General features: G+C 55.1%; 1 protein-coding gene and 1 long non-coding RNA gene across 2 annotated transcripts; both read left to right on the top strand.

Annotated features, from left to right (window-relative positions):
* Positions 1-331: 331 nt before the first annotated feature.
* Positions 332-15,028, top strand: LOC126036866 (electroneutral sodium bicarbonate exchanger 1-like; the record flags this gene model as incomplete). The annotated part of the gene is made up of 19 exons (XM_049797078.1): positions 332-459; positions 676-836; positions 1,767-1,915; positions 2,081-2,149; positions 2,275-2,432; positions 2,810-2,897; positions 3,403-3,549; positions 3,722-3,813; positions 4,146-4,320; positions 4,457-4,590; positions 5,128-5,373; positions 5,478-5,583; positions 6,506-6,667; positions 7,395-7,508; positions 7,848-8,009; positions 9,688-9,756; positions 10,300-10,473; positions 10,573-10,705; positions 14,913-15,028. Coding segments are annotated over 19 exons (2,583 nt in total), but the record flags the coding sequence as incomplete, so codon positions are not given.
* A 2,680-nt stretch (positions 15,029-17,708) lies between these two features.
* LOC126036848 (uncharacterized) lies at positions 17,709-19,016 on the top strand. The gene is made up of 3 exons (XR_007505401.1): positions 17,709-17,798; positions 18,092-18,668; positions 18,927-19,016. It is a non-coding gene; the product is annotated as an uncharacterized LOC126036848 (long non-coding RNA).

Here is a 19,016-nt window from a genome sequence, read left to right as displayed (position 1 = left end):
AAGTTTTACTTTGTTTTTTTGGTTTTTTTTTTTTTTTTTTTTTTTAATGCAGTTAAATGCATAATGGGTTTAGGCTCGTCTTCCTTAGAGGGATCCTGGCTTTAAAAATGGCAATGTGGGGAAGGAAAGCAGCCCATCCTTATGCAGAGGTGGACCAGATGCTTCTCCTTCTTCACGGCTCTGTGCAAGCCCAGAGAGACGCAGAGGAGAGGGCCCAGCCCGGTGTTTATGGCTGCACTGGTGCTGATGGCCACTTTGCACGTGAGGGTGACAAGCTGTGTTCAGGCGCGGTAACGGGATGGGTCTTTGCCTTCTGCCCCCAGGCTCCCCGTCCCAGCGGGTGCAGTTCATTCTCAGGACCAAGGAGGACGAGCAGCACATCCCTCACCACTTGTTCTCCGAGCTGGATGAGATCTGTGTAAAAGAGGGCCGAGATGCCGAGTGGAAGGAAACGGCAAGGTAAATCCCTGCTGCTTTGGCTGCGGTGGGAGAGGAGTCCCCGCACTGGCAGCGCCCGTGGGCTCTGCTTTCTCCTCTCCAGGACGCGAAGCTTTTGCAGCTGCAGGTGGCGGCATGAGGAGCCTTCTCCTCTTGCCACCCCGTGGCTCTGTCAAAGGGGCTGCAGAGCTGGGGCTGTTTTCGTGCAATGGGGCTGATCGCACCCGATGTCCGCAGGTGGCTGAAGTTTGAGGAGGACGTGGAAGACGGCGGCGAGCACTGGAGCAAGCCCTACGTTGGCACGCTGTCCTTGCACAGCCTCTCCGAGCTGAGGAGCTGCATCAGCAATGGGTCGGTGCTGCTGGACGTTTGTGCCAACAGCATCGAAGAGATTGCAGGTACCATGGGCACTGCATCTCTCCGGGAATGGCCGAGCTCAGCTTGCCACGGTGCTCTTCACTCCCAAATCAAACCCTGCCCCAATGGCACGTCCTTTTCCAGAAGTGCCACTGTGTTTTTCTCATGAGCTGTTTTTGGATGTAGACTGGGCGTGCAACAGTCGCACTGTTTTTTTATTCCAATATGGGGTCCTTTTGAAAGCAGTTTGTGGAGTTGGAGAAGCCACTAGAGAATATTCTGCAGCCAAAAAGGAGCGTGTGTCAGGGCTTAGCAGGCTGCTCTTAGAAATACGGAGTCTGCGTAAGAGCTGAACCTCCTTAAAGGAACTATTTCTTACAAGCTGTTTCCTCGCGTTCTTTTTTTTACTTTTGCCTTAACATCCAGCATTTAAGAGTTTTAAGGCAGAGTTTCTCTGGCGATGACCAAGCAGTGTATTTCTGTGGGGAAGATACTTGAAGTTAATTGCAAAAGCCGCTTTGGAGAAGTTATCTTTGACTGGCAGCAGGTCTCCATTCAGCCCTTTCAAGGGCTGGAGAAGTCGGAGCCGTTCTTAGCATGTTTCTCCCTGGGCTCAGCAAATTGCACTCGATCAGCACGGGAAACTGGGAACGTCTGTGCTATAGATTGCTTATAATTTGGGTAAACGTGTAGAGTCAGAAAGGCCAGGTCGGGCAAGAAAATTGCATTATTTAGAATGGGAAATATTTATCTTAGCGGAATGATGAATAAGCACTTGGATGATGTTTCTTAGCAAAAGAAAATTCTCGTTTTCACTGCAAAGGCTGAACATTATTAAAAGGCCTTGCTATGCAAGGCTGAGCGGGCATTAGGGTGCAGCCTGTGTGGCACAGCCTTCCCTGGGGGCTTTGGGGGTCGGGACTTGTTGGGGTTTCTGCTCTGATGGCTTTGTTTCCCTTTGCCATCCTCAGATATGATCCTGGCCCAGCAAGAACAGTCCACGGAGTTTGACGAGCACGTGCGGGCGCAAGTTCGAGAAGTCCTTTTGAGGAAGCACCACCATCAGAACGAGAAGACAACCAACCTTCTCCCCGCTGTCTGCTCGTTTGCTGATGTGAGCAAGAGGCAGTCGGACCTGCACCTCCTCTACAAGCCAGGTGAGGGTTTCTGCAGGGCTGTGGCCCCATTAGACTTGCCCAGGCAAAGGAGAAGCGTCCCAGTTGCTCCTTGTCCATCTTTCTGAGTGTCTTTCTTTTTCCTACCAGCCCAAACAATCACCCCTTGTCCTTCTCCCACCGCTGCGGAAGCTAAAGATGGGGTGACCCGTGAGAGCAGAGCTATGGATTTAAGCAAGGTGAGACACTCGTAGCTTTCTTAACGCCTTTAGGGCCAGATTTGCTCTTGCAGTGCTGCAGTGCTGCAGAGCGCTGTGGGCTTTGCTTTTGGGGTAATTGCCTGAAAATCGCTTGTCGTGCCCAGGCGGAGCTGCACTTGATGAAGAAAATTCCCACCGGGGCTGAAGCATCCAACGTGCTCGTAGGAGAGCTGGATTTCCTTCACCAGCCCATCGTGGCATTTGTCCGCCTGAGCCCGGCTGTCCTCCTCTCAGGCATGACGGAAGTTCCCATCCCAACAAGGTGCGAATGAGAAGCGCAATTTTTTCCATGAAAAAGACGCCCAACCAAACATCAAGTTGCAGGCATCAGTTTGGTGTCCCAAGGAAACAAGGCTAGCGGGAGGGGGAGCAAGCACGTTTCCCCCACCCACGTCTCCTCGCCTTCATTTCTCCATTCCCTGCTGTAGCTTTTAAACCCATCGGCCAATTGTAATGAAAGTTGGCCCCCAAATTACATTTGCCGTCGGTTTTGAAGAATTTCAAATTCATCACGGCATCGCTGAGCCTACGTGTCCCGTCTTGCGCCACGCTCTGGGCTGAGAGCTGCCAGGGCTTTTCTTGGGTGCTCTTGGAGCAAGGACACCTTCTTCTCTCTCTCATTTTGTTTTTCTTGCCCAGGTTCCTGTTTGTTTTGCTTGGACCAGAAGGAAAAGCCCATCAGTACCATGAGATCGGCAGGTCCATGGCCACTATCATGACGGATGAGGTGCGACAAGATGAGATAGCTCTGGGTCATTTTTGCCTTTCTTCAGCTCTCCCTGTCTCTGAAGTAGTGAGGAAGAGGATTTGCTGTCCCAGCTGCCCGCAGCTCTCCAAATAGCCCAGCCCTCTTTCTCACCCCAAAGCAAACACGCAGATTTGCATCACCCCACATCCTGGAGGCTGAAATCCCGCCCGGGGTGCATCCTGCACCTCATCCTTCTCGCCGGGGTCCCCAGCACGCTGTCCCCAGTGGTGGCATTGCCAGGGCCAGTAAAACTTCTCTTGGTCTTTAAGCAGAAGGGTATGGTGTGCCATGGGGGACGGGGGCCTCGTGGGGGAGATGATTACAAGTGCCGTGATGCACAGATTTTTCCTTTTGGGGGAATATTTCCTGCCCTTTCCAGCAGGGAATTTTGGTGAAAAAGCCTTGCGTTTAGCCAAGAGCTTATTGCACTGGTTAGGACATCCGAGCTGGGTTGTCCTCTCACCAGGTTGTCTTCTATTGGCAGGTTTTCCGTGACGTTGCCTATAAAGCCAAGAACGGGGCTGACCTCGTGGCTGGCATCGACGAGTTTCTGGATGAGGTCACGGTCTTGCCGCCAGGAGAGTGGGATCCATCAATCCGAATCGAGCCCCCGAAAAACGTCCCTTCGCAGGTGGGTGCCACGTCGGCGGGAGGCGTGAGGGGGATGGGCAGGATGGCTGGGGATGCTGTTCAGGGGCCCAAATTCACAAGGTCCCACTCTGACACAGTCACAGAGCCAGACCAGAAGCAAAACAAGCCAGTGGTTACAAGTCCATAGCTTTATCTTACTTCCATTTTAACAGGCAAAAAGGAAGATGCCAGGAGCTCTTGATGACAGTGCTTCTCACAGCACGCTGGAGAAACACAGTGGCCCTGAACTGCAGCGGACGGGAAGGTGGGAGCTTTAATAGTTTGGGGTTTTTTTCTGTTTGCCTCTCAAATCTGAGCATGCACCTTCCCTTCTAGCAGGTCTTTGGGGTTAGCTGGTTCAGTGAAGGGGCTCCACATTGCCAGCTTGGTCCCCTGGGCTGGGCAGGGGGGAGATCTGGGCAGCTGGGCTCAGCCCCAACCATCACCGTTGCACGCAGGTTTCCTTGATTTGGGCTGAAGGAGAGTGCTTCTTTTAGCCATGAAAGTTACTCTATGCTTGTGATTGCCCTTCTGCAGCAAAGCAAAGTCAACGTGTTCCTCCAAGAGAACAGACTCTCTTCTTTTTCCTTCCTGCAGGCTCTTTGGAGGTTTGACCCTGGACGTGAAGCGGAAAGCCCCGTGGTTCTGGAGCGACTTCCGGGATGGTCTGAGCCTGCAGTGCCTGGCGTCCTTCCTCTTCCTCTACTGTGCCTGCATGTCCCCTGTCATCACCTTTGGGGGACTGCTGGGGGAGGCGACCAATGGCCACATAGTGAGCACCTCTCTCTGTTGGGGGGCATGGGGGAGGATAAAACTCAGGCCAAAGTCCCTGCTGCAGTGAACCGGCTTTGGTTTTTGTTTCTCCCTAATGATTTATTTACTCACGGCCGCCTCTCTTCCCCGGACAGAGTGCCATGGAGTCGCTGCTGGGCGCGTCCATGGCCGGCGTGGTGTATTGCCTCTTTGCCGGCCAACCTCTCACCATCCTCGGCAGCACCGGACCCGTCCTCGTGTTTGAGAAGATCCTCTACAAATTCTGCAAGTAAGGCAGGCTGCCGCAGCTGGGTGCTGCGAGAGCCTTCAGAAGGGGGCAGTGATGGAGAAAAGATGCTTTTCTTTTCTTTTTCTTAGGGGTAGTTGCTAGATTTTAGTGACAGTCCTTTTGTTGCGATGGCTTTGATGGGAGATAAACCACCCTTATTGCCATAAGGTTTATTATTAAGCCCCAGCTTGCTGGCAGCAGGTGACTGGGTGCAAACCCAGCTGGTTTCAGTGTTAGGGCGTCAGGGTGATGTGGGAGAACACCACCTGGCCCAAGAGGGACCTGACCTCAAGCAGCCTCCAAGGTGTTAACACGAGATCCGTGTTAAACAGTGGTAACTAAATAATTGGCCTCTCCTGCTGTGGGTCTACACCCTGCACCACAGCCCCGAGGCTCTCTGTAGTAGTACATGGAAACTGCATTTCCCATCCGCAGCCTTGACACGCTCCAAAATTGCTCCCCGTTTTCCCCAAAGGCAGGCATGGCTCAGGGCCTCTTGCTGGCCTTTCCAGCCTTTGTTTCATTCTGCTTTCCCAGGGAATACACGCTCTCCTATCTGTCTCTGCGGGCGTGCATTGGGCTGTGGACCGCCTTCTTGTGCATAGTGCTGGTGGCCACCGACGCCAGCTGTTTGGTGTGCTACGTCACCCGCTTCACGGAAGAAGCCTTTGCCTCCCTCATCTGCATCATCTTCATCTACGAGGCTCTGGAGAAGCTGAGTCACCTGCGAGACACCTACCCTGTGCACATGCACAGCAAGCTGGACTTCCTCACCAGCTACTAGTGGGTTTTTTTCCCCCTGAGAAAGCTGCTGCCCCTTGGCAGGAGCTCCGGGCTGCACCTCCATCACCTTTCCCTTACCCCTGTCTTGGCTTCTCTCCTCCCAGCTGTAAGTGTGAGGCACCGACCCATCCCAGCAACGAAACGCTGCGTTTCTGGGCGAGCAACAAGATCAACGTGTCTGGCATCGCCTGGGGAAACCTCACGGTGACCGTAAGTGCCCCGAGCCACTGCTTCCTCGCGCCGCGTCCATGGGGTCCAGGGGCATTTGCCTGGTGCAAAAGTCAGAGCCCTTCAGGGAATGATGGGCTTCAAACTGTGCTAGTGCTGCTCGGAAAAGTCCTTGCCTAAATGTAGCGTGTGGTTTTAAGCCGCTTGGTCCTGGGGAGGAGAGTCCACCTTGTCCAGTCTACCTGGTCCCCAACGTTGTGGGTAGCAAGTGTCCCCGTCAAGCCTGTTGCAGGACAGTATTTCTGACTGGGAGGAAGGTTAAGTATTGGGTGGTTTGATTATTGTAGAAGTTGTAGGACTTAAGTTCATGCTTGAAAGGTAGTAGCTGGCCTCCTTAATGGGTTCCTAGTAACTCCAGGCCTTGCTTTCTCGTTCAGTGCTGTCTGTAGGTACGTGCATAAATTTGCTTGTCTGAGCAGCCTCTCAGGCTGTTGTTGCCGGAAGCAGAGCCCGGGCCTAGGGCGGCAGGCTCTTATGGTGGCCTTCATCCCCTCTTGGCCAGGTTCTGCGAGCCCTCCCCTGGGGAGGGACGATCTGTCTCTTCTCCTCCTTTCCTACCATGGTTGTCTTTAGCCCTCCTTCCCTCTTCCCTCTCTCTCTATCCCCAAGAGTTTCCAGTGTTTCCTTCCCCTCTGGTGTCTTCTTTAGCCACGATTGCTCGAATGGCAGGCAGAGGATGTGCCAAGGGTGCGTGGTATGGTGTCCCCTCACATCTCATTTCTCCGCTGTGTAGTTCAATGTGTCACTTGTTCAGCTGCTGCTGCTCATTAAATATAAATTTCTATTGGCAGGAGCAGTTACAGGGTCGTGGATCTTGGACCAAGATCCTCAAAACCCCCTAGCTATGCGAGGTTTCCCTGCCGCACGTGCACTGCCTTTGTGTCCTGACGCTCTGTTTCTCCAGGAATGTCGGTATTTGCGTGGGGAGTTTCAAGGACCTGCCTGTGGACGTGACGGCCCCTACACCCCTGACGTGTTCTTCTGGTGCTGCATCCTCTTCTTCGCCACCTTTGCCCTGTCAAGCTTCTTGAAGAAGTTTAAAACCAGCCGCTACTTTCCAACCAGAGTAAGTAGAAGATGGTGGCCAGTGTCCATCTCCACACTCATTTCCCAAAATGGCTTTCCTGGAGCACTAAGCAGTATTTGCCCTGCCTTGGTCAAGCTGGGAAACGTTGGCCTTGCAGGCCAAGCTCTCCAAGAGCTTGGATGTCCCGCACTCATTTCCATGAGTGCAAAATCATCGTAGCATTTCCCACCTGCCTCGTGACCTGCCCCAGATTGAAGATTTTTGGGGGTTGATTTATTTTATTTTTATTTTTTTTTCTCCTCAGGTAGTAGGAAGTCAGGTTTCCCAAAGTTTTGGGGGTTGGGGTTGTGGGATTTTTTCCCTACCTTCTGTGCATTATGTGCTCGAGCGGAAAGTAGATTCGAATGAGGAGCTTCCTTTTGAGGACTAAAGGATGCCTCAGTGCCTTGTTGCCATTGTAGCTGTGAGTGTAGCTGTAGTGGCAGACATGTGTTTTCTTATTTTTAATATTATTATTATTATTATTTTTAGGTTTTGACTTAAACCAACCCTTGTCTGCCTAATTAAGCTTTTTTTATTGTCTGACCCCAGATCTCACAGGGACAAACACAGCAGCAGTATCTAAGCAAGGGATCAGGCTGCATGTGCTCAGAGGGGTGGTGGGATTTGGTTAAGCAGCCTTAATGTTGTGCATGTCTGCAACTCTTGCATCTCACCTTACGGCCCTGTTTGCCATGCCCCTCTCACCTCTGGTTTCTCGCCCCAGGTACGGTCCACAGTGAGCGACTTTGCTGTTTTCCTCACCATCGTCATCATGGTGCTCCTTGACTTTGTGGTTGGGATCCCATCGCCGAAGCTCCAGGTCCCCCATGCGTTCAAGGTAACGGGATGTTTTGGCACGGTGGGGGTGCCACAAGGTGATGCCGGGGCAGGGCAGGGCTGAGTCTGGAGGAGATGCTGGTGGTGTGACCATCTCCTCGTCCACCTCCAAGTGCCTTGCTTCCTCCTGGAAACGAGAAGATGGCCCCAAAACTAGATACCTACAGGGGAACTATCTAGAGCTGCTTGCAAGGAGGAGACTGGCACTGCTGAAGCCCCCGGGAGAGGGGGACATGAAGCCAGGGCTGGGAGGTGCTCTGACACAGGGAGGGAGGGGAAAATGAAAGCCAGTGGAGTGCCTGGGCTGGGAGACGATGCTGATGCGTGGGCTTTGTTGCAGCCTACCAGAGACGACCGCGGGTGGTTCATCAACCCCATAGGACCCAACCCTTGGTGGACGGTGTTGGCTGCGCTCGTCCCAGCTCTGCTCTGCACCATCTTGATATTCATGGACCAGCAGATCAGTGCCGTTATTGTGAACAGGAAGGAGCACAAGCTGAAGGTAAGGGCCTGTGAGGGATGACTCCAGCCCCTTCTGGGCTGCAGGTCTGGGGAGAAGCTCTTATTCCCGATGCTTTCTGAAGGCATTGGTTTGGGACAAGGTCCGGCTGCGTGGCAGGATGCTCTCCTGGATTAACGATGATGCAGGGAGCAAGTGACAGGGCAGTTCAGATGAGCAACCTTTTGGAGGAGCAAATTAATCTTGGAGCAATAGAAGTGCGTTTTTGTTTTAAAATGGCAGCAGCAGCAGGTGTGGGGAATGAATTGTTTTGATGCGCTGCCAGGGATAACTCAGAGTCACACCTTCCATCCAAGTGGTACAGTTTTCTTTGTGAGTGGAAAAAATGGTTTGGTGGTTTTGGGTTGTGGGTTGTTGTTTTTTGGAGAAGTATTTATCGCACAAGCTCTGCATATCCATTGTTTCTGAACTCCTGCCAGATTTTCATGCCACGTGCTTGTGCAAAGCCTGCATACACGCTTACTTGTTTCCATTTCTTGTTTTGAATTCTGAAGAAGTTGACTTGTGCTCGAGCAGGGTTTGAGTCTGACTTGCGACGTTATCCTTGCTCTTGTGCTATGGGATGCTCTGTTTCTTGTTTTCCTGCCTGCAGAAAGGATGCGGGTACCACCTGGACCTTTTTGTGGTGGCCGTGATGCTCGGGGTGTGCTCTGTGATGGGGCTGCCCTGGTTTGTGGCTGCGACCGTCCTGTCCATCACCCACGTGAATAGCCTCAAAGTAGAGTCTGACTGCTCAGCTCCAGGAGAACAACCCAAGTTTCTGGGGATACGAGAGCAGAGAGTCACTGGCTTGCTGATCTTTGTGCTCATGGGCTGCTCCGTCTTCTTCACTTCTGTGTTAAAGGTGAGAGGAAAATGCAAACCACCCAACAACCGCGAGCTTGTTGGAGGTTACAGCAAAACACTCCCCTCTCTGCAGGCCTGAGTAGTTAGTTGTGGAGCGGAGGAGGAGGAGGTGATCCCAACCCTTGGGGCTTGACCCACGGTGGGAACCAGCCTCGGTTAGGCTTTGCAGCCCTTCAGGCCCCCGTTTGGTGTGCTCGAGGCGAGCAAGCAACGCAACTGCTTGAATTTTTGGGTGTCTTTCAGGCCCGCCCATGTTTATGGGTTACAGTTGAGCATATTCAGACCAGCACATCTGCTGTCTTTCAAACAGGCAGCCCTTTAGTGGCTGCAATTTGCTCCCCAAATGCCCCGGAGCAGCCGTTCCCAGGAGCTAAACACACTGAGGTCATCCCCGTGGGCTTCCTTGCACGTTCCTCCCACAAAGTAATCTCGTCTCTAGGCTAAAAGGAGGCCTGTGGCCTTTGCCTGTTGCCCCAAGAATAGGCAGAAGTGTTTCTTCTACCGCCAGAGAATGCGGCATAGGGTAGCACGGGTGAAATCGCCTATTTTCCTCCAACCTTTCTGGAAAATAGGATTATTCTGAGGAGAGGTAACTCCCAAGTTCAGCCTAAAGCAGAGCCTTAGCTCACTCGTGCGCACAAAATGGTAAAAAAATGGTTAAAATCTGACCCATCTCTAAGCCTGAATGGAAGCTGGAAAGCTTCAAGCAATTTTAGGCAGTGCCTGTGGAAGAGGGTGGTAATACTGAAAATGCAATACAGAAAAAGAAACAATTGCATTCTTTCTTTTTTTTTTCTTCCCCCCCCCCCCCCAGTTTATACCAATGCCTGTGCTTTATGGCGTCTTTCTCTACATGGGTGTGTCGTCGCTCAAAGGAATTCAGGTACGGACTCTTTTACAGCGTGCAGCATGTCGACTCCCTGGTATTTTGTCTCTGTAGCAGCAGGGAAAAAAGCAGTGGCATGGGAAAAACTTCTCGCAGAGCAAGCAATGAAACTCTTTTGTGTAAAAAAGAGATTGGTGGAGGCACAGGAGGTATATGGGGCTGGGAGGACCAGGCAAGTTCAGCGCTCTCTGTTGCAGGGTTTAGGGCAGGTCAGTGTTTGGTTACGTGAAAAGCGGGGGAATTTGGTGCAAAGGGAAGGCAGTTTCTACCACTGGTGGAAATCCTCGCGGGGGGATTCAGTGGGCCGAGAAATGCTAATAATGGAATGGCATGGAATAGTTGCCGTTTGGTGGGCAGCTCTCAGGGCCAAGCCGGTTTATAGATGGAGCGAAGGGAAAATGGGTGCTGCTCCCAGGAGGAATGCAGTGGGATCCAGGATTTCTGACGGCAAGCGAGATGCTGCAAAGTGCCTCCACGTCTCGAGAGGGCCAGAAACTTGCCGCAGTCCCAAGGTGGCAACCTTTCCCTTTTATTTCGCAGTTCTTTGATCGCTTGAAGCTGTTTTGGATGCCGGCGAAACACCAGCCGGATTTCATCTACCTGCGGCACGTGCCCTTGCGAAAGGTGCATTTCTTCACGGCGATCCAGCTGACCTGCCTCATCCTGCTCTGGACCATCAAGGTGTCCCGTGCCGCCATCATCTTTCCCATGATGGTAAGAGCTGCCACCGCTCGGCATTGGGGTGTTTGCAGTGTTGGAGTGAGAGGTGGCATCGTCTCTGAGCTCACCGCATCTTCCCTCTTATTCATGAAGGTTTTGGCTCTCGTCTTTGTCCGGAAAGCGATGGATTTCTGCTTCTCAAAGCGAGAGCTCAGCTTTCTGGATGACCTTATGCCAGAAAGGAAGAAGAAGTTGGACGATGCCAGAAATGAAGCCGGAGAAGAAGAAGAGGTAAGGCTTGCTGTGTCCTCGGGGCTGGACATCTCCGTCGGGCTGTGAGATTGCCTGTTTCTCTTACAGCTTGTCTGGAAATGTTGGGGGAAGATCAGCACTCAATCAAAATAGATCCCAATAGCCTGTAACTTTTGTAACCTTTGTTTCCTCAAGTAGCAGTGAGCTGAACGCTTGAATACAGGTGTAATTTTTAAAACGAGTCGTTTTTCACAAAGGTCATTATCATTATGATGATTATTATTAGATGCTGCTGCTGCTGCTGCTGCTGCTGCTGGCAAGATTTGCTCATAATCGTGTTTTGAACACACAATCCCCCTGCCCCGAAATCTTTGGAGTGAACGGTTTCTTCCCTGCTGCACTAATACCTATAGCTGCCAAGGGGCAGAAGCAGAGGGCAGACTGCTAAGTTTGTGCTGGGCATTCAGCTTATCTCCACTTTGATCAAAGACAGAGAACGTGATTTGTCCCTTTTTTACGTCAGGAGTCCAGGAGGGTGATGGAAGCTGCTGCTGCTGCAAGTTCAGTTCAGCTGAACGTGGGGAAGACCAGTGACGTGGATATCCCAAAGCAAAGCAGTGACAGGTAAAGCTCCACCAAGCGCCAGGAACCCCGGCAAGATTAGCTTGAAGGTGTTTGGCAGAGTTTTCTCCACTTGCCTCTTTGTGGGGCATCCCACAGAAACCAGCAGGCAGCTTGGTGGGAAAATCAAATTTGGGGGCAGGGCTGCAGGAAGTGATTGCAGGGCTCTGACCGCAAGCAGAGTGGCTGCAGCACTCGCGTTTGACCCTCAAACCTTGCCTCATCAGTGCCTTTACGGTAGCTGGAGATCCTCATACTTAACACATGAGGAGTTGCAGGCGTGATCTGTACCAGCAGTGGCTTAGGAACCTGGACCGGGGCTAAGCCCCAGCAAGAGCCTTTGCACAGAGCTGTTGCTCTGCAGCTCCCGGGCTTGCCTCCCAAAACTCCTCATCCAGCAAAATCCCCCACACTTATGCGGAGCTTTGATTCTCGGGGCTCCGCTGTTCCTCTTGCTGATGCTAATGCTCTTGGTGGCATCAGTTCCCATAATCACGGATTGCTATGTAAAATATTTATTGCAGGACTGATCCTTCTGAGATTGTTATCCTGGATGAAATGTCACAAATGACTGTATGGAAGGCTCTCACTTTGAAGACAGAAACCCTTTGAATCCAGGGAGGAAAAAGGTAAAGGATTGCACGTGAACGTGACCGTGCTCCTCTGCAAGCGACGGCGCACACCTACGCTTTTCCCACGCTTTGGCCGGCAAGGCTGAGCAAACGGCCTGTTCCTGGGAACAGGCAGGGAGGACCGTGGCATGCAAACCAGCTCCTCTCTGCTGGGGTGGTCCCCCAAACAGGGCTGAATGAGCAGCAGCTGCCAGGTCTTCCACTGATGATGCTCTCCCTCTTTTTCTCTTCCCTTTGCCTTTCCCCACTCCCGCTTTTCACGTTTAGGAATCTTGACTTTGAAGGAGAGGAGTGAGAGCATGACTCGGGGATGTGCCAACGCAGACAGAGGGAGAAAGCGCTTTGTTTCAGTTGGAGGATTCCCATTAAAGCCATGCAGATGTTTTCAGTTATCCTTGGTGTGCTTCAGGCATTCAGTATCTCTAGACCAGCAAGCTGAGGTGAAGGTCACAGTCAAGGGGAGTTTGGTGGTGTTAAGTCTGTGTGCGTACGTGCGTGTGGGGGTGTGGGTTTGTAGTGGTGGAGGGACTGCTATGGCTTTATCATTCAGTGCTCTTCATTTAATACCCAATTCCTCCTCTTTTTTTTTCTCTTTTTTTCAAATGTAAACTGGGAATGTCCAAAATAATTTTCTGTTATATTTGATGCATTCTCCACTTTCTTTCTTGATCACGACCGGGTTTTTAGTCTGTTTTGGGGTCCTGGCTTTAATTCACTCTTATGTCTCTTACTGGTACTAGAGGGATGCCCTCTGTGGCAGGGCAGCATAGAGAGCGTCCGAGCAGTTGGCCTAAGGTGAAAGAAAAGCATTTGCTCCCTGCGCTCCAGTTTTACCTCTCTTGGTTGGTTTGGTTTTGGGTTTGTTTTTTTTGCTTTGGCTCTGCCATCAGCCTGGGAGCTGCAAAATGCAGAACTGCCACCTTCTTGTCCCCTGGCTGTAAACTGCATCTAAGGGAGCACTTCAGGTATTTGATTTTGGATACACCATATGGTCACAGGAGCGGCCAGATGAGACCTGGGGCTCTGTGTCCCTGGGCTGCTCCCTCTGTTGTTTCTCCGCTTTCCTTCTGTATTGGATCTGGCTGAGTTGGAGTTCCTTTACCCCACAGCAGCCCTCGTAGTGCTGTGCTCTGTACTGGTAGCTAGAAAGCTGTTGATAACACAGCAGTGTTTTGGCCATGGCTGAGCAGTGCTGGCACAGCATCAAGGCTGTCTCTCTAACATTCTCCCCTCCCCAGTAGGCTGGGGGTGGGCAAGATCTTGGGAGGCGACGTAGCCAGGAAGAAGAGGCATCTAGGTAGCAAGTAAATCTTAGGTCCCTTCAGATGCTGGGGACCCTGCGTTCATGCAGCATTGGGCAGACCCCAGATGGATTTTCCCTTGGCACACTGTACAGATCCTGCCTGTGGAGAAGTTCCTCCTTTTGGTCATTCACGGTGTTATACAACTTTTCTTAGAAGAAAACATCTCTATGCGTAAAGGATGTTCGCGCGCGGACTTCTCGCTGCACTTTAGGTAACGGCAGGGCCGCGCAGGTGGCGTAATCGCTGGTACCAAGCAGGAGCTGCCTGGAGGCTCCTCTGTTACAGTCAACCAGATCGGCGAGTGGTGAGCAGTTGCACTGCGCATCATTTGTACATTCCGATCCTTTTATTATTGCTGTTGTCATTTTATTAGTGTTATAATTATCATTAGTAGTTTCTCCTTTTCTGTTCTATTAAACCATTCTTATCTCAACCCACGAGTTTTACTTCTTTTTCTGGATTTTCTCCCCCATCCCACTGGATGGGGGAGGGGGGGGGGGCAGTGAGTGAGCGGCTGGGTGGTGCTTAGTTGCTGGCTGGGGTTAAACCATGATGGAGACAGTCACAGCAGCACAGAATGGATGCTGAAAGAGACCTCTAGAGGTCATCCAGCCCACCTCGGCTGCTCGAGCAGGGCCAGCTGCAGCAGGCTGTGAGTCTGCTTCTCGAAGGTTCTATTGGCTGCGTTGCTCCCACGTTGTGGAGCTCGCATGGGAAATGGGCAATGAAGAGGGATGAAGTTTCCAGGCACTTTCTGGCTGGTGCAGTGTTTTTTATTTTTATTTTCCTTCTGATTTTTTCTCCCCCCTTGCTGGTCTTGCAGCTGCCCAAGGTGCAGCCAGAGAAGGGGAGGAGGGTCCCTGCCTGGCCTGCAGCTCCCTCCCTCGCCATTCTTGGGGTGATTTGGGGTTATTTTGCTGTGTCAGTGAGGCAAAGCTGGGCTCTCCGGGGCTGAGTGTGGTGGGACCCGAGGAAGGCCGTGATGGTCTTGAGGCTTTGAAGGGCTGTGCACCGAGCCCTGTCCCCGCTGGAGGGGACCCTGGTGGTGTTCGAGACGAAGGCCTTGCAGGCCTTGCTGTCGTGTGTGCCTGTGTCCCCCCCGGCCCCCAAGGTCTGTCGTTGTTGCAGGGGCTCTGTGCTGCTTTCTGCATGGGGCCGTGTCCGTGAGTCCTGCAGGGACCTGTCTGTCCTGGCTTCCCCACCAAAGGGCTGCTCCCCCTGGGGAAGGGGAGAGGGGAGTTGTCCGCGTCCTGCCCCACCGTTGCCTGCCCCGCTGGTGGTGACTGGGCCCTGGGGGTGTCTCCGTTCCCCTTGGGGCTTGCTGGCTCGGATTTGGGGCTCAGTGGGGCTTCTGCACCTCTTGGGTGCTGTTTCTTGGTGCCCCCTGTGCTCCCTCCCCCTCCCACGTGGGCACCGAGCGGTTCTGGAGAAACAGCTTTTAATTGAAAAGATAAGAGAAAAGGTCCCATCCAAGCTGGTCTGACCCCTCCCTAGCCCCCCCCGCCCACCCCCCCTGCCATATGCCCCACCCCTCCTCTCCCACCCCCCACTCCCCCATCTCCATCTCACCCCCGTCTGATCCCCCCTCACACCCTCACGTTGGCTGCCAGAGCCCTGTGCTTGCTGGGTGCCGTTGGCAAGGAGCTCTGCGCCTGCCTCTTCCTCTTCTTGTCTGCCATGGCAGGTGGGAATGGTGGCAGGTCCATCCTGGCATCCTCCCAAAGCTCCCGGGGCTCAATCCCGATGACGTTGAATATTTCTAGGCTCAGCATGATGTCGCTGAGCTCAGGGATGCAGTAGTCGGGGGTGAGCATCTCCTCAGGCAGTGAGAGCGAGCTGAAGTCGCAGTTGGGGGTGGCTGCGCTGGTGCCACCAGTGTCCTCGGGCACGGAGCTCCTGCTGGAAGCATCCTGGCTGACCCCCACTCCATCCAGGGAGCAATCAAAGAGTACTAGGGCCTCATGGAGAGGCACTTTCTCAGACGCTGCAAGTTCACCTACAGGCTCCCCAAGGGCTTGATTGTGGGGGTCAGCGCAGGGGCTGGGGGGGACGTCGCTGCCTGGGGGTGCCCCCACAGGGGTGGCCATTCCGCAGGTGTTGATCTTGGCCAGTGGCCCCTCGATGTCCTCGTAGCCGGGGATGCGTGTTGGCGTCGCTGGGGGGGCTGGGGCCATCCGTCTCCCCTCTCTGCTGGTGCCAGCAGAGTCCCCAGGCATGGGGCCACTGCTGGGACCATCCTGGCTGACCCCCACTCCATCCAGAGAGCAACCGAAGAGCCTTAGGGCCTCTTCCAGGAGCATCTCCTCGGACACTGCAAGGTTGCCTGCAGTGTCCCCAAGGGCGTGGTTGTGGGCAGCAGCGCAGGGGCTGGGGGGGACATTGCTGCCCAGGGGTGCCCCCACAGGGGTGGCCGTGCTGGGGATGTTGATCTGTGCCAACTGCCCCTCGCTGTGCTGGTAGCCAGGGATGGACACTGGCAGCTCCAGAGGGCCTGGAGCCACCCCACACCTCTGATTTTCATAGGGTGCAAGGTATTGTGGTTGGCCCTGGGGGGTCCCTGGGGCTGCCCAGGCCAGGGGGGCCCCGCAGCCCCCGGGACCCCACAGGGCAGCACCCGGCAGAGAAGCGGCGCCTTGGCCGAGCGTGGCGGTGGCCGGTGGAGGCAGGTCGGTGGTTGTCCACTGGATGCGGAAGACCCGGGGGTCGAAGAGGCAGCCACATGGAGCCCTCTGCAGACCTGTGTGGGTGAGGGGGAGCCGTGCTGGGCCGGGGGGACTGTCCAGGGGCACCCGCCGAGCCGGCCCCGATGGACGACATCCCCCAGCTCTGGGCCAGGGGGGTGGGGAGCTTGTGGCCGGTGCCATCCCCACGGGGTGAGCCGCTGTGCCGGTGGGATGGGGTTGCAAATCGGGGAGGAGACTCGCATCTAGGAGGTGAAAGGGGAGAGGTGGCCCCAAATATTTGGGGAATTCTCTGCAGATGGGTTTTACTGGGCACGCGCCGCCCGGGCGAGGGCAAGGATGCTCACCGGGGCTTGCTGAACCCCCATGCGAAAAGTGCCGGGGGAACGGGTGTGATGGGGATGGCGAAGGGGCCAGAGCAGACTGGGGTGCCATACCTGCTGGTGGTGCCTGGGGTGCCCGGGGTGCAGGGAAGGGCTGCTCCCGTGCGGGCAGGCGGCACAGGTTGGCTGAGCCTGAGAGAATGAGACAGGAGCGATGGCCGGCGGTCACCTCTGCTCTTGCCCCCCAAGAGCGTCCCTGGGCTGCCGGGGTTGGGGTTGGTCCCTACCTTGAGGGTAGAAGGTTTTGGGGAGCATGAATGGCTGGAAAAGCTGGGGCGCCGGGGGGCCCCAGGGCCCAGGCAGTGGGAGCTGCGTTGGTGGCCGCGCCATGGTCCCTTCTGGCTGTTGGCTGCCAAGGACTCTTTGGCGTCTCCCTGGAAGGAATGCGGGGGCTCCCTGTGTTCCGCCCCACCCCCAAGAGCCTCCCCAGCTCCTCCTGGGGAGGGAAAGGGTTAAGGGAGGCTGGGGTGCCTCCGGGGAGGCACAGATCAACATCCCCAGCACGGCCACCCCTGTGGGGGCACCCCCGGGCAGCGATGTCCACCCCAGCCCCTGCGCTGCCGCCAACAACGAAGCCCTTGGGGACACTGCAGGCGACCTTGCAGTGTCCGAGGAGATGCTCCTGGAAGAGGCCCTAAGGCTCTTCGGTTGCTCCCTGGATAGAGTGGGGGTCAGCCAGGATGCTCCCAGCAGAGGCTCCGTGCCCGGGGATGCTGCTGGCACCAGCACAGACACCCCCGACCGCGACTTCAGCTTGCTCTCGCTGCCTGAGGAGATGCTCACCCCCGACTACTGCATCCCCGAGCTCAGCGACGCCATGCTGAGCCTCAAAATAGTCAACGGCGGTGGGATGGAGCCCCAGGAGCCGTGGCAGGATGCGGGGATGGACCTGCCACCGTCCCCACCTGCCACGGCCGGCAAGCGGAGGAAGAGGCAGGCGCAGAGCTCCTTGCCAATGGCACCCAGCAAGCGCAGGGCTCTGGCAGCCAACGTGAGGGTGTGTGTGTGTGGGGGGGGATTAGACAGGGGTGAGAGGGATGGAGATGGAGGGAGTGGGGGGGGGTGAGAGAGGAGGGGTGGGGTATATGGCAGGGGGGGTAGGCGGGGGGGACTAGGGAGGGGTTAGACCAGCTTGGATGGGACCTTTTCTCTTATCTTTTCAATTAAAAGCTGTTTCTCCAGAACTGCTCGGTGCCTGTGTGGGACGGGGAGGGAGAGCAGGGGGCACCAAGAAACAGCCCCCAAGAGGTGCAAAATCCCCGCTGAGCCTCAGATCCGAGCCAACAAGCCCCGAGGGGAACCCAGCCACCCCCAGGGCCCAGTCACCACCAGAGCAAGCCTGGCTGTGCCGTGCTGTGCCATGCCACCTCCCTGGCACACCAGCAGCTTTTCTCCTCCCAGCTGCTGCTGCCCTTCACCGATTCCCAGCTGGCAGAGGTGCAGGAGAGGGCCATGGCACGGATCGCCAGGCTGGTGAACTTCATCACCACCTACTCCCTGCCGCAGGTACCGAGCTCCTGGTCTGGGCAGCCCCAGTGCCCTGTCCCTGTGCCCCTGAGCCCCGGCACCTCCCAGGGAAGCTGGGCACCCAGCCAGCAGGTCGGGAGCAGGGGTCTTTGCCCTGCCCCTGTCCTGTCGATGCTCTCTCCCAGGGCAGGGCAGGGCAGGGCAGGGCAGGGCTGCCCCGGGCACAGGCAGGAACCTGGGTCCGGCAGCCCTGCCCTGCTCTTGGCTGCTGCCTAGCTGCTCTGGGAGCAGCTGGGGCTCCTGTTGTGCTCACACTGCCTCTCTTCCCCCAGGTCTGCCCCTGCTTTGCCCAAGCCACGGTCCGCAGGCATCAGTGCTCCAAGACACATCAGTTTGTAATGCTGGGGAAGCTGGTGGGGCACCTCACCCTCTGTTGCACCTGCAAGGACAAGGGGATGCGTCCTGAGGCTGCAGAAGCTCTCTATCACCTGCACACGTTTGTCCTGCAGCAGAGAAGTAAGACAAGCTGTGTCGGGCTGGATCCCCCAGGCACGGGCAGTCAGGGGCCACTCTCCTTGACGAGAGAAAGCCTTATCCAACCTGCCTGCCTGCCTGCAGTCTGAAAAGTCATTTTGCCTTGCCCCCGCTCACAATAGCCCTGGACCCTCCCTGGGTATCTGCTCCCTGGACCTGTCTGGTGCCCTTTTTCTTGGCCAGCAACTTTTCTGCCCAATGCTCTCAGACTGCACTTCCACTTCTGCACCCTCTCTCTAAGCACCCCGTTTTTGCTCCCCCCCAGGCAGGTGGCCCTGGCTGCATGGCACAGAGCAGCTGCAGCTCCAGGAGGACTGGCAAGCAATGAAGCCCTGGCAGCTTTTGAAAATCAGCCACACCCGCAAAATCTTCTTGGTAAGAAGTGCCTTTGGCTCAGTGTGAGTGAAGGGACACCCGATGCGTGGGGATGACAGGGGCTCACGCTGTTCCTGAGCAGGGGCTAGGCAAAGGCCCTCAGGGAGCTTCAGTCCCCTGCGGGACCCTGATGCCCACCATCAGTCTCCTCCCCAGCGCAGCCTGGCTCCGTGCCCCGCTCTCACTGCACAGTCAAGATGCTCTGGGTGATGCTCTGGGTGAGGCAACAAATCTCCCCTCCTCTCCTTCATCCTGCAGATGTTCACAAAATACCTCCAGTCCTCCGACCAGGCAGACATCATCCTCATGGCTATCAAGAGCTTGAGACACCCAAGCGCCTACAGCATC

Source organism: Accipiter gentilis, unplaced genomic scaffold (genome assembly GCF_929443795.1).
Source record: "Accipiter gentilis unplaced genomic scaffold, bAccGen1.1, whole genome shotgun sequence".
In the NCBI taxonomy this organism is placed as follows: Eukaryota; Metazoa; Chordata; class Aves; order Accipitriformes; family Accipitridae; genus Astur; species Astur gentilis.
The sequence above is the reverse complement of the archived record's forward strand: the minus strand, read 5'-3'. Positions and strand labels throughout refer to the sequence as shown.